Source organism: Agelaius phoeniceus, chromosome 3 (assembly GCF_051311805.1).
Source record: "Agelaius phoeniceus isolate bAgePho1 chromosome 3, bAgePho1.hap1, whole genome shotgun sequence".
Lineage (NCBI taxonomy): Eukaryota > Metazoa > Chordata > Aves > Passeriformes > Icteridae > Agelaius > Agelaius phoeniceus.
In genome coordinates this window covers 63,064,446-63,079,633 of record NC_135267.1, presented here as the reverse complement: position 1 = coordinate 63,079,633, position 15,188 = coordinate 63,064,446, and the positions used below count along the sequence as shown (strand labels likewise).

The following is a 15,188-nucleotide window of genomic DNA, read 5'->3' as shown; positions in this document are numbered from 1 at the left end:
TCACTGACCTCTGATGTGGGGTGGGGCAGGACAGCCCCACCATCTGCTTTGGCCAACCTGAGCACCTCATAGAGAAGCACCACAACCTCAGTGCTGACATGGAAAAACCACATCAGATAAGCACCCATGTTTTAACTTGAAAACCAAATTAAAGCTGTGAAACAAAGGGATGAAGTATCCCTGATATTATAGACATTAGACCACTCCTTCCAGGTGAAGCCAGTGCTTGGTTTCCTGCAGAGATCTTCAAACTCAGATCTGTAACTAAATACTACAGCTACATGAGACAGTTTGTTTCAAAGTAACAGTTGCTTAACCTGACTATAGACTCAATCTGAGCCCTGATTTTGTATCATCATAAAGTGCAAAAAGATACAGCCAGCAACAGGCTAAAAACATCTAATCCAGTCTGGCAGCCTGGGAATCAAGCAAAACTCCCCGATTGTCTGCAGCTGGCAGGGCTTGGAGTCAGGGTAGGGAGAGCCACACTGTCACCTGGGTACCTGGCAGCACAGGCCTGTGTGAGCACTGCTGACATCCTAAACAGAGACCAGAATATTGGCCCATGTCTTCATGTCTGTTAATGCTTTAATGACAAAGAAAACTAAGCTGAATGCCTACATTTGCATGAGACTGTCAGGTGCACATGAACCATGTGTTTAACACTTTCATGTCCTCTGGTTTTAATGATCTTCAGGAGTTAAGATCTGTGCCATTGCTGTAAACTAAACTGAAAATATACTCAGGGTGAAAAAGCAAGTATGGATAAACTTGCCTCCTACCTTTAGGATCTTCCACATTTAGTTCCATTATTAGTTGCTAGCTGTAGTCTTATTATACCATGATCAGTGCAATATTCACTGATGGGGCACAGATTATGATAGAAAGAAAAAATATATTCTGAAAGATTTTATAAAGATGATACAAAAATATTTTGAAGGTCGGTTAAAAAAAAAAAAAAAAGCAGTCCCCAGAATAGCTTAAAACTTCTATTTAACAGAAATCTGAAAAAAAAAAAAACCACCCAAACTTATGAAACTGTATCTATACAGAGAAAGGGAGAAATGGAGTGAAATTAATATATATTTGCTGTAATGTTCAAACAGGTTTATATTTATAAACTCTAATAACTAATAAGGTCTTGTTTTACTTTGTGTTCCCATTTCAAGATTTTAATGGAAATAAAGCTCATATGAACTAGATACAGCATTTCACCAATATTTTATAGAAGCTACATACTGCATTGGATAGAAACAAAGAGAGCAATGGTATTATCTGTATCTTCTTGTTCAAGCATAAATTCTTTATATTAAAAAAAATCTTGCAATACTATGTCAAATTTAACAATATTTGAACATTGTTATGATGTAGTAAAATGTTAAAACATTGCTAAACATATCTCCCATTCACTACTTTGTGTGGTGGTATATTGATTTGTAAATTTGTACAAAGTTTAGAATTAAAGAAATACTGCATTTTGGATTATTATTATTTTAGCTGGTGTGGTTTGAAACAAAAATATCAATGGCTTGTTTGAACGGGCATTTGACTGTATTAGCAGCAGAGGAAGGGTGTGGAGATGGCACATGCTTAATTGCCTGCAACTCTTTAAATAGCTCTTAAGTTTTGGGGGGAAGAGGGTGTTTCCTTAAAAAAAAAAAAAAAAAACAACAGAATTCCATTTACAACCAAACTGCAAATCTGAGAGAGGCACAAGAAGACTGTGGAGCACAGACACTGTTGTGCACTCAGGAGCTGATAAGCTGGTAAGTTTGTGTCCCTTCCCGGCGTTCTGCGGCACAAAAGCTCAAACGGTAAATCATGGCAAGGTTTGTGTGCTTTGCTTTGGACCCAGCTGCACCTTAAACACTGGGAGATCACAAACCTTTATTTCTCTGTCAGAGCTGCAGTACACCAGGACAGGCTCAGCAGTAGGAATCATTGCTCTGCTGCCTCTTCCAAGCAAGCCTGCATGGACATGACCCCAGTAAGGAGGGCTTGATCACACATCCACAGCAGTGCGGGCTGCTGAGCTCCAGTATGCTCTTCCAAGGGTCCAGTACAGCCACAAGATTCTTACTTGTTGAACAGACTCTAAGGCAGCCACAATCACCTGAAATGGAATTGGCACGTCGATTCATTGCAAATAAAATTTTGCATACAGAGTGTCACCCATTCATACACACTGGGCCAGTTCTTAGACTTCATTTTTTCTATTAATTTGGTGAAAAATAGTAAAAAATTATTAAGTAACTTCCTTTGATTTCATTAAATGTTCCCATTTTCAAGACAAGTAAGGCAAAAAAATTTCAAACCTTGGTTCCCCATTGCTAAATAGTTACTAGTAACTAAATAGTTACTGGTAACTACAAAAAATGTATCTGAAACATTATCAGCTTAGAATTGCTGTCCCTCCAAAATGTGCTTTCCACATGTTTCATTACTTTCAAAAGATGGAAGGCTGTGGAGAATCAACACCGACAACTTTTCAGCTTACGCAGGGTGGATTTTATGTTACAATTATAAAATTAATGCTACTTGGTTCAGTGTGATTGAATATGGTAACTCTGAAGAAGTGGCAGATCTGATACTGCATTTTATACTGGTGTGTGATATCTGTGAATGCCAGTAACTGTTACAAATTAGTGATAGCTACTTCTTGAGATTTTACCTGTAATGTAATGTGTATATATATATACACACACAAACACACACAAATATAGTCCAGTATCATTGCCGGAAAAACATAAAGAATGTATTGGGGGGTATATACAGTACATATGTTATGCTTGGTTTATGGTGTTTGTATTAAACAAGGAAACTGAAAGTGTGCTGCCTAGTTGGACAGTACTGTAGGATCCTCTGCTGTGCAGAGTTCCAAGCACTTTAAACAATAGTTTAGCTCTTTGAATTATAGATATATATGAATGAATATATATAAATAGAAAATTTTAAAAATCACCTCTAGAAAATTGTTCAGAAAATCTTTACTGAAAATATTTTCTTCTTGAATCTCTAGCATGTACATGGGCACACATAGTAGAGTTAAATTCAGAGAGCTTCCAGAAGCCAAATCAAATTTCCTCCTTGTGGAAGTGAAATGAAAGAATTTTCCTGAAACCTTCCTTTGTATTCTGGCAGTCCTTCAAACACATCTGGTAAATTCCCTCTGTGTGGTGTATTCGTGGAGAGGTGTGTTGAAAGACGTGATACTTGGTTTAAAAATACAAAGTTAGGGTTGTAGCTCAATGGTTTGGAGACCTAACCCGTGCTCCCAGTTTCCCCTTTTTTATCAGCAAGAAGTGTTTCTTAGCAGTTTCACTGACAGCAAATTTACACTGGAAATACACCTGCTGCAGAGGAACAAAACTGATCTGCACAGCTGAGGGTTTAGCCTAGACAGCAGTGCAGCTGCCAATCTTTTAACTTTCGAAGTGACTGACAATAACTTTTGTTTTTAATTACGTTGAAATATTTCTTCTTTGCAAGAACTAAGAGAAAAAAATAAATTTTTATTGAACATTTATTGAAAATTTAAATTTTTTTTGAACATAAATTTCCTCACACAGAAGGCAAGTTGATGATTATGTTAAGGATGTGCTTCCAGCATATTATCTTTTAAGTGGCTGCCTTGACAGTGAGACTGTTTCAATACTGACCATTTTTCTTCTGCAAGCATAAAAGGAGGGCTTAGTGACCTGAGCACTTACCCCCTCAGTCTCTGTAGATGCTCTTTGCTGAGTTCTGTTAGCAGTCTCTGTAAAGAATCTGAGAGAGAGTGCAGTGGGATGGATGGCCTTGTAAGGCTTGCATGAAATGAGAAGCTTCAGCAGAGTCTCCGAGACACTCTCTCATACACAGTTCATATACATGTAATACTAAATATTGAATTTTGATATAAATCAGGAGATGACTCACCCTCAGGTATCAACAAAGGAGGCAATGCGGTGCCTATTGTTGCTAATCCATGATTCAAACTCATACCCAGATGTATTATAGAAGTATAGAGATATATTACTGTTAGTATACATTAGCAATCTTCTGTGATATTCTGTCCTAATCTCTGTGTGAACATATAATACATATCCTTCCCCCTAAATATCTGGAATCTAACCAGAATGTAAATTAAAGAAAAACAGAAAACACTGAGACTTAACAGGTAAACTTATATGTAGGAAACAGCTGAGAGCAAAAGTTAATTTTTCCCACATCCAAACTGACACAATGCTCCTATACCAGATTTGGGGTGTGTGGAATGACAGTACTGCCAGCACCAGATATGGAGGTACCAGGTTTAGGGGATTGTGAAGTGTAATCCTGTCACCAAGTCTATGTACATGCACTTCTGTGGATGCCAGAGGCATGTCAGGAACTTGGAAGCAATAAGGAGTAACCTAATCTACATCATTACCCCACAAATAAATGCTAAGTACTGTGTTTTCAACAGCTGAGTGACTCTGTTCTTAATTACCCTGTGAAAATCCAGCTCTGCTATTCCAGCTGGGTTGGCACTACAGACCTACTGCAGGGAGGGAGCTGTTGCTCCTGGGTGCAGCCATGAACAATCCATTTGCAGGCTGCGGTCCAGCAGGGCTCATTGCTGATCTCCCTGTGCCGCGGGGTGTGCAACACACCCGCACACGGCTGACAACAGCGAGGCACTCACCGGGCACTTTTTGCAAGGCAGAGGAAAGTCCAGCCTTTGCACAGATACAGGCAGAGATAATCTGAATCCTCCGAGTACGGGAGTTATTTCAGCTGATGGATTGGATCAGATTAGATTGTGCACTTCTGCAAGAGTGGTGCGACGAAACTGGATAAAGATTCAAGACTTCAGAAAACAGCCAGAAGAGTGAAAATCTGCGTTCTTTCGGAGCTTTAGTGACACCTACTGAAAACTAATGAAACCCACCCAAATATGACTAAAGCTAATATTTAAGGTAAATGCATGCATCTATATTTAGCTGCATCCATACACACATAGTGTGGATAACTTTTCTGAATTTTCAGTGAAAACCTCTTCTTAGCTTGTTACTGTTTTATTTGCCTGTAAAGACATGGGGGAAAACTGCTCCCCTCTGTTTTATACTTTCTTTTGAAAAGTAACAAAGCTGGTTTTAAAATACCCAGCATACTTCTCTTTTTCTAAGCAAGCAGCCTGTACCTGAGTGCCCGTGTTTCTGCACAGCCCCACTACATGGTGTAGGTAAAATTTATACAGCTACAGTGTCATACTGCAGAATGGTTCAGGTTGGAAAGGACCACAGTGGATCATCTGCTCCAACCTCCATGCCCACGCAGGGCTATCCCAAGGCACATGGCACTCCACTGTGTCCAGACGGTTCTTGAGTATTTCCCATGAGGGAGACTCCACAGCCTCTCTGGACAATCTATTCCACTATGTGATCACCTGCACAGTAAGGAGATTCGTCCTTATGCTCAGGTGGAGCTTCCCGTGCATCAGCTTCTGTCTATCGCCTCTTGTCCTGTTGCTGGGCACCATCAAGCAGAGCCTGAATCCAAACTCTTGACACCCTCCCTTCAGATACGTATGGACACTGATGAGGTCTCCCCCTTAGTAATTTCTCCTCTGAACAGGCCCAGTTCCCCTAGCCATTCGTCATCCGAAATAAGAACTCAAATATGGCAAAACACTGTTAATACCAACACGTGTTATTCACTGCCGGTCCTTCAGACTCAGCCCCCACAACCCGCCCGTCCCTCAGCCCGCCCCGTCCCAGCTGCTGCGCACGCGCACTGCCCCATGGCCGCCTGCGCCGCGCTCTGCCATTGGGAGCGCTGGCGGCCCGAACCATTCTCACAATTTTGAGGGGGGGAACTGGGAAAATGTGTCTCCGACGAACATCCACTGAGCCTCTCTTTTATCAAAATACTATTTCAGTCTGAGAAAATTCTCGTTGTTTTGTTGCGTTTTTTTAACTAGGAAACAAAAACTTACCAGTCTGGCTGGACTGGCCGCTTAACTGGTTCCCCCCGTTGGTCATTGGTGTATCCCAAGATGGAGGGCACAGGCCGGTGGCCCTGACGCCTGGCCCGCGTGGGAGCGAGTGGAGTTCGGGACAGCGGGAGCGGCCGGGGGACAGCGTCATGGTGAGTGTGCTGTGCTCTGTATTCGCAATTGCCTGGGGAACAAGGTTAGAGCAAAAGAGTCGCCCCCAGGTATCCCATATCGGCCTTAACGCGGTTTGTTAGGTAAATAAAGGCGGAAACCTTTCTGGAAGTGTTTTCCAGGCCAGATGTGGTAACTCGTAGGAAAGGCGTTCAGCCGGTTGGAATACTTGGTGGGTTTGTTGATCCAAAACGCAGGTGTGTGTCGATGTTAGAGCAGTGCCTGGGTAGGGGTGCTGCCGATGGCCCTCATGGCTGGTGTTGAATTGCTGCTCTAGGAGCAGCCGTCTAAAGCACGAAGCAAGATATGTCTAGATGAATTTCCTTATCAGTTTCCCGTGTTTCTTGGATGAAGTGCGTTGCAGACTTCCTTTCTAGGCTGTATATTAAACTCCGTGTGCTGTTATCAGATATGTATTGTTCCATGCATTGCCATTTTGCAGCTGAATAAGCTGCGTTTGCTGTTAGAACATACGAAATATCTGCTGTGCGTGTGGGGAGGTGAGTTAAACTCCCACCTGTCTCCAAGCATATGTTTATAAGGCATTGCCTTAAAACGAATACAGCAGCACACTACAGGTTCCGTTAAGGTGCATTTAATATTTAATTTTTTGTTAACAGTTAACCAAATTTCCTTTTTCAGCCTCACAAGAAGAAAAAGCCCTTCATAGAGAAGAAGAAAGCAGTAACATTTCACTTAGTGCACCGAAGTCAGAGGGATCCTCTTGCTGCTGATGATACTGCACCCCAGAGAGTTCTGCTGCCCACACAGAAAGTAAACGCTTGCTTTTAATATTGAGGTTCATTCAGATAAGAAACACCTTGGAGAAAAAAGTTGGTATGCAATTATACAGTTCAAAAACAGTCTGAGAGAAGGTGGTTTTCAGTTCAACTTATTAAAAAAGGGATGTTGTAGGGAATTTCATAGTTGTGAGTTACTGCCTGATGGTTGAAGGATGACTTAACTGGCATTAGAGGTGTAAATGTATTTTTAAAACAGCAGCGAAACTTGCCTGACTCACTGTGATAAAACAGCCACTGCTGGGTATGTTGCTGATGGTCCTGCTCAGTCAGCACCCAGACATGGAACCAGCTGATTACAACATTCTAATTGTCTGTGGATTAGGGTAAGAAGTGGAGACAGGACTTAAACAGTCAGACACTCAGTAGATGTGTTGCTTTTGTTTTTGCTAGTAAGTTTTAAATGGACTTAAGTAACTAAACGTATTCCTTTTGATTATTTTCTTCTCCCCCCTCTTCCTAGGGGCATGAGGAGCAAAGAAGGGAAGAGCAGCGCAAGTATGGTGTCTTCTTTGATGATGACTATGACTATTTGCAGCATCTCAAAGAAGCCTCTGGTCCCTCTGAGCTTGTCCCATCTGTGCGGGGACAGCAAAGCAGAATTGTCATCACAAGTGAGGGGCACATAGAGGATGAAATTCAGAGAATTTCAGTAAGTAGTGTTTTTGCTGATGGTAACGCTGTTCTTTGGAGCATTAACATTTTCTAGACACATTCATTGTGTGTGTGTGTGTATATATTTATATTTATGTGTAAGGATCCTTTTGACCCACAACCAACTTGACTTTCCTACAAACAAACTCAGAAGCTGACAAGCTGGCATTTACTGATGAACATTATTTTGCTAGCACAGTGTTAAAACACTTCAGGTACTCACAACAAACTTTTTTCTACAGAGATGGCTTGCAAAGGTGTTTGTTTGAACAAGTTGTGTATTTTTCTTGGGTGGGCATTTGTTTCTAAGGTTTTTTAAAACTTTTGAATGCTCTGGGAGTTATGAATGTGCCAGGCTGTATTATCAGCACACCATGTTTTTAAGGGGGAATGTAATAGAAGCCAGACAGAATAAAACCAAACTTTTCAATTGCAGGCATAACTTGTAGAAGTTCACGATGCTGGATCACATTGGAGTAGAAAAGCAGTAAATGCTTTGAAGCAGTGAAGCATGCCATTGCCAGTCACTTATAGCTGAGGGTGTTTGATTTAAAAAAATATTGTCCAAAAAATTTTAGTCAAAACCAATAGTCTTAGTCAGAGGTACCTTTCTGGTACAGCTTGGTGATACTACGTAAGGTTTAAAAGTTAGGGTAGATGTGCATGTTGTGAAGCTTTTAACAAGCCATTCAGTAAAGGGGTGAATTCAAACGTGTGCTAGTGTTCTCCAAAACAAGCCAAAAACATTTTAAAATTTCCATGTGCCTGCTGTACAACTATTCTCTAAAAAGCTTTAGAGATGCAAAAAATGCTGTTTCTGTACCTGGAGAATACTGACAATATGAGAATTGATGCTGCTAGCACTTTATGCAGCTGTCATTGTATAACTCTGAAAATTTGCTGCAGATAATGTAGCACTTGTAACATTTAAGTGGCACTAACAGAGTTTCTTTTGGTCACAGGAGTGTCTGCATGATTTTTGTTAATGTGAGCTCAAATAAGAAGCTGAGAACAAATACATTGTGATCCTGTTTTTCTGTTTCTTTTTCTAAGGCTCCATCCATTAAGTTGCCTTCCTCAGTATTTGCCACAGAGTTTGAAGAGGATGTGGGCTTGTTAAATAAAGCTGCTCCTGTTTCAGGTATTTTTTACCTTTCTGTGATGTGAGTTGGCATCTAGGAAGTAGATGGTAATTAGGGCTTCTGTTGTGATGTCATGGGTTTTTTTGGCTTAGAACTGGCTCAGTAGCAGACATGAGGAATGATCTTTCAGAGACCCATGTTTCAATTTGAGACTTACTTCTGTGATTGACTAATGGGAGTTCTTTAGCTTTGCTTGGAGAGGGTGAATCCATGATCTCTTACTATTGCATAGCAAATACAAACTAATAACAGGGAGAAACTGTAGATAATACTATTAATTTATTATTCTGTATCTTTGAATCTGAGTCTGGAACTGCATTTTCACTCAGTTTCTTTTCAAATGCTGAGTAGTGTTTACATCCCTTCATTAGTGTTATTTCAGTGTTACAGGCTGTGAGGTAGGTTTTTGTTATGTATCCACATTTGCACTGGACATTGACTCCACAGTTATCTCCATATTTCTTAACAGTAAGGAATTGTAGCAGTTCTCTCTGTCCTGACAGAAGGATGCTAAGGACAATTCTGTTAACTGCAGCAGAGAAACACTTTTTAGCCTTTTGTAATATAGGGAATTTTAGGGTCGGAGCTAATGCTGGTGGCTGATCATGTGGTGTTTTAACCTGGATTTTTTTTCTTTTACAATATTCCATATTAAAATGCATTTTTGGAAGATCTCTGGGAAATGTCTTTTTCTGAGTGGTAAAATTGACAAGAGATTGCTGGCATGCCCTGGCTTCTATCAGATCTACAAATATTCTTGAGGAATTTTGTGTTTCTTTGGTTTAAGCTTTCCTTACTGCAAATAAACAGTCCAGCTGGCTTGTTTTTTATCCAGGAAAGTAGCTTTGTAATGTCAGAGAGATGTAAATATTTATGTTTCGCTTTTTCAACTTTCTAGGACCACGGCTAGATTTTGACCCGGATATTGTTGCAGCTCTTGATGATGATTTTGACTTTGACAATCCAGAAAATATCCTGGAAGATGATTTTGTTCTGCAAGCAAATAAACCACAGAAGCGGTAGATAGAGCTTTTTTGAAATATTTGTTATGTAAAATAGGAGAGATGCTATTTGCTATTGCATGTGTTGGTGTAGGAAGCCACAGTGGTTTCAGATTTCCAATTGAATACTTTGGTGTGTTGAAAAAACCTTGTGTTACTTGGATGGCAGCTTGCAAAATGAAATTTATTACATTATCCAAGAAGTGGGTTTTGTTTGTTACTTTGAGCTTATGGATTATATGCAGTGTTTGGAATAATAGTGTTCTTGAACTGTTTAAAACATTTGTCATCTATTACATGTAAAATACATCAGTAATAGTATTGGTGAAGGCTGATGGGTGTTTCTGAACCGTTTACAAATGTTTTGTGTGATACCCCACTGCATTTTATCTGCTTAGGTGTGGTATCATTCTCACAATTTCATGAACAGTAAGAATTTTTGCTTGTTTTAATAGTCAGGAATGCAGCTGATATTTTTCTGCTTTGACACATACAGCTGAATATGAAAACAACTTCGGTCTCAGTGCCCAGATGCGTGGTCCAGCTAGCAATGCTTGCAGCTCTCAGACAAGTGTCTCACTCAAGATTTAAATCTGTTATTGCTGAATTGTTTCAGATAACCCAACGTAGGTCAGAGCTATGTAAAGGTCCATGTATTATTCTAAAACCATTTTGTGCTTCTGTTCAGGGGACCAGATGCTGAGGATGAAGATGAATGGGAAGATGTGGAAGATGATAGTGATGAGAAGGATAGCTGCAGTACTGATAAAGACTATGATTCAGAAGGTCCTTTGTCAGATGGTGAGGTTAATGGACAGACAAAAGAATTCCTTTTTATGCAAGAAGAAACCAGGAGTCGTTTCACAGAATATTCTATGACATCTTCTGTGATAAGAAGGAATGAGCAGTTAACCCTGTTGGATGACAGATTTGAGAAGGTGAGGCTGCTCAAGAGTGTAACTGTGAAGGGTGTTAAATGCTTCTTTGGCTATTGATTCATTTCATCAGGCAGTGTCCTGTATACCTGTGCAGATTTTACTGCTTTTAGCAGTCAGGGCATCAAGCTACAGATCTTTGCATGTATTCTGCATTTAATACTGGTTACATTTAGAGGCTTGTGTCACCTAGGCTGTAGTGTTAATTGCTGTTGCAAGGCCTAGCACTGATGGGAAGTAAACAAAATTACTCCAATGACTGTATGAGCATTTGTAATTAGTGTTACATTTTGTCTGAGAGGCTCAGTGCAACACAGCAAGCCATTTACAGGTCCCTGGTGAAGTATACATTTATGAACAGAGCATGGAAATAAGGTGTAAGTTTTGTTCTGAGCAGTGACAGGCTTCTTAAGGCATAGATTGAAATAATGCATCAGAATAAAAAATGTTTTTTAGAAGCTGGTTTATACATTATTATAAGATAACTTTGTGAGTCCCATGTGGAAAGAATACTGTCAGTAAGGAGGAAATCCTACTACAGATTTGGCAGTTGTTCAGCAAATGCAAGGGGAGAGGAAAAAGAGCCAAATAAAAAGAAATGTGTGGCTCTTTACGCTATCAAGCAATTGCATGGCAAATGTTGTCTAATTTCAGATATCCACTTCTTTTTTTAGTTTTATGAACAATTTGATGAAGATGAGATTGGAGCCTTAGATAACGTGGAGTTAGAAGGCTACATTAACACAGACAATGCTCGGTTGCAGGAAGTCCTGGATGATTACTACAAAGAGAAAGCAAAGAAGTATGTATTCCCAGAAGTACTGCTTCACATAAGTAGTTCTGTAATCCCCTGTTTATATGGAAGTTCTGGGTGTGCTGTTTCAAGTTCATGTAATCAAAAGATTGCATCCCACAATAAAAGCAGCTGCATATGAGTATTATCCATTTGCATGATAAAATTAAGTGGAGGAATGTTGTTGGTTTGAGTAGGTTATGCTCCTTTTGTATAATTGTGTTGAACTTCATGTAAGCAGTATCTTTTAGAGGCATCCATCCTGTTGAAAAGCAGAAGTACTTCTTTTGTTGACTGTGTCTTTGTCCTAATGTTTTTAGTTTATTTTGAGGAGACTTACTTCAGGGAACTTAATTTTTGCTGCAAATTTCATTAGAAATAGCTTTATTGGGTCTGGGGCTTGACTTAAGGGAGTCTGGGTTTACATAATTATACATTTTCAATAAGAGATAAAACATTTTTTTGTTCTCTGAACTTTGAAAAAGTTGTGTGAAATTGGATGCTCTTGAACCTGATGAAGATTTGGACTCTCTTGTCAATGAAGAAAGTGAGGAGGAAAAGGAAGAAATAGTAACTGTAGTTATTGAGGAGCCAAAAGAAAAGTGGGATTGTGAATCCATTTTGAGTAAGTATTTTGGAGTTTGCTTATTTGTTCTTAGGATTTCAGAGTAAATGATAGGTGATTTCAGAACTTCCCTGGCAGTGCTTCAGGTAAAATGGTTTATTCTCTGAGCACAACAGGAGAAATTCCCAAAACCTAAGTAGCAGTACAATTCATAATTGCTATTTGCAAGCCTTTCTTGACTACTTTCTTTTTCCTTTGTGACTTAGGTACCTATTCAAACTTATATAATCATCCAACACTTATTAAGGAGCCATCAAAGGTAAAATTATTAAACCTACTCTGATGAACAACACTGGGAAAACTTGAGATAAATGTGTTTGTTTTCTCAATGGGTATCTGTTTTAAAAGACAGGGAGCAGAAATGAGGGTTGGGGAGGGCTCTGGTATTATTTCTTCACCAAAGAAGAGTTTGGATAAATTTTTTCTTATTAGAAGGAAAATGGAGTCAGTTAAAAGTTTCTGTAATAGCTAGGCAGAAACAGAGCAAGGAATTTCCTTTGTTGTTATCTGTAAGACTCCTGTGAGATTTGTATAATCTGTGTCTCACAGCCACATACTTGCTCAGGTTTATTTTCCTGTGGTCTGGAACAATTTATTCTAGTTCTTTGGTCTTTCATATGTTCCCCATCATTAGAGCACAGCTTGATATTCCCAAATTTGAATTGAAACCTTTTTCTTGCAAGCTTATAAAGGAATATTAAGTGACTACTTGAGTTCTTTTTTTTTTCAGTAATATTTAAATAGAAGGGAAAAATGTTTTTCTTGTTCTGGAAGGCCAGATTTTGTCACAGATGTATTGATTTTTTACTTTGGGATTAATGTGTGTTTTTGTGGGGGAGTTAAACAGTATGAGGAGACTTAATATTTATTACTGTTAAATCTGGATTTGAAGTTTTTACACTGATAAGGCAATGCCATGTGCACTTCTCGGAGAGAAAACTAGGGGCCACTAATTCCTATGCACTCTCTATTTTAGCCCAAACCAATAAAAATTTCTCAGAAGACTGGAATTCCCCTACACATCCTGCCTCAGAAAGGTCTCACTGCTAAGCAGGTGGAGCGCATGCAAATGATAAATGGCAGTGACCTGCCAAAAGCATCAACACAGCCTCGTTCCAAAGCTGAGAGCAAAGAGGATCGCAAAGCCAGGAAACAGGCAATCAAAGAGGAGCGAAAGGTACACCTGACTGCAAATAAAACCTTGCAGAGCATTTTATGTTACCTGAATTCTGTCTTACAAACTTTGTTTAAAACTCACTTGTCATGTCTGAAGATATGGGAAAATCTTCCTGGTCTCAAAGGCCTAATTATTGCTTCTTTAAAAAAAAAAAATCCACTGGAAAGAAAGTAACATCACACTTTTGTCTTACTGATTTCCAGTATCGAAACTTTGGGTCTGTTACTGTGGCCACTACTGCAGCAGATACAACTGCTGAAGGATCATCAGATTTCCTTACAATCTAGAGTAGCAAATGAAATAGTTACTTTTCACTTTGTGTGATCTAAAACATCATATCTGAAAGGAATGTGGAAAATCCTAATTTGCCACAGTGAAATCCTAGCTGTCTTATGTAGGAACAGAAATTGCCAGCATATTAGAAGCTCTGGCTGACTGAAGATGTTTACCCTGGTCGTTCATGCATTAATTTGACTACCAATAATTAGTGCCATAAATAATACTATTCTCCAGATTGCTCTTATCTTCATGATCTAGAAGGGTTAATTGGAATAGTTTGATTTTGCATAATAATTCTTGTTTTGTAAATTTGTCATTATTCCTATGTACAGGAACGCCGTATGGAGAAGAAAGCCAACAAGCTGGCCTTCAAACAGGAGAAAACAAGGCAAGAGAAAGAGTTGCTCAATCTGAAACAAAATGTGCAAGGTCTGAAGCTGTCCTGATGAAACTGAGAAACTTATTGTGGAAACATCCCTAATTTTTCATTTATGTTGAGAAAGGAACTGCTAACTCACACCTTTGCCAGTCCTGCTCAGGGGGCAATAGTTCATATCTTGCTGTAACAAGACCCAGTAACTTGTCATTTTTTTCTGACTCCATATGAAATAATGTATTGGTGATAGCTATTCTGTCATGAGTGACATGGCAATTGCTGCAAAGTTTCATTACAGTAGAAATGTATTAAAATTATGAATATTTTTCTTACAAGTTATCACTGAATGGAGTTATATATATTTGTTGAATGTATTCAACAAATCAGCAGAATCCTACAGATTTGATCTGATTAGATTCTTCTATTAAATTATTTCAGTTTACAAAACAGTATTTTCATTTATGTCTTTTCTCTTATACTGATGGTTGAATATAGTTCCTTGCTATGATACAGTTTTGTAAGTCAAGGATTTTACACCCACTCCTCCTTGGGATTTTTTTGGGGTGGATTATTTATTGTTTTGGTACTATGATGGGAGCCTTTTGTAAACAAAGGTGTCTGAAAAGCTGTTTTGCAGCTAGACATCACTGTTACCTAATCCGAGTTTTAAGTTTCCTGGAAAATAAAATCTGTCACAAGGAGTGTTGCAGTTACAGTTGTCAGTGACCTTTACTGTTGCCATTGGAATTGGCTTTGCTGGAAGTACTCAGTCTGAGTAGGATGGCAGGCAAACAGCAGATACTTGGATAAAAAGTGTGTGTTGCAGATAGTCACCATCTTGGTGTTTCTAGAATATCCTTCCTCAGGTCTTGTGTTTGACTTGGTTTAATTGGGATACAAACTTAATGCCCACTACTATTGTTATAAAAACTTTCTAAAGATGAGCTGAGGGCCAAAATCTGTAGTTTTGGTGTGAACTTAAATGTTTATACTGTGAACATTAATTATTTTGATAGGGACTGGTTCATAGTGTGGGTGAAATGAATAGGATTTGTAGTCAGCCCTGAATCCTTCTCTATTTACAAAAAAATCCCATCAGGTTTATGTCTGTATGTTCCAGACAATCTGCCTTTATGTGAAAAGTTAACCTTTTTACTGGAAGGGACATGGTGACCAATACATCAGCGCAGTGGCCTGACTACTGGTGAATTCAAAGCATCTTCAATATTCCTTCCATAGTTTTGTGAACACTAGGTGGAGACAAGCTAACTGGGAC

At 39.1% G+C, this 15,188-nt stretch overlaps 1 protein-coding gene and 1 long non-coding RNA gene across 2 annotated transcripts; one reads left to right on the top strand and one right to left on the bottom strand.

Annotated features, from left to right (window-relative positions):
- Positions 1–1,330: 1,330 nt before the first annotated feature.
- On the bottom strand, positions 1,331–5,689 carry LOC143693570 (uncharacterized). The gene is made up of 3 exons (XR_013181383.1): positions 5,411–5,689; positions 4,667–4,813; positions 1,331–2,113 (listed from the first exon to the last, which is right to left on the bottom strand). It is a non-coding gene; the product is annotated as an uncharacterized LOC143693570 (long non-coding RNA).
- Positions 5,690–5,950: 261 nt separating this feature from the next.
- Positions 5,951–14,621, top strand: LTV1 (LTV1 ribosome biogenesis factor). Its single transcript, XM_054630045.2, has 11 exons — positions 5,951–6,111; positions 6,773–6,904; positions 7,394–7,582; positions 8,638–8,725; positions 9,625–9,745; positions 10,416–10,665; positions 11,337–11,464; positions 11,941–12,080; positions 12,287–12,339; positions 13,057–13,257; positions 13,869–14,621. Exons 1-11 carry the CDS (start codon positions 6,109–6,111, stop codon positions 13,980–13,982), a joined length of 1,419 nt encoding a protein of 472 aa, XP_054486020.2. The 5' UTR covers positions 5,951–6,108; the 3' UTR covers positions 13,983–14,621.
- The last annotated feature ends 567 nt before the right edge of the window (positions 14,622–15,188 follow it).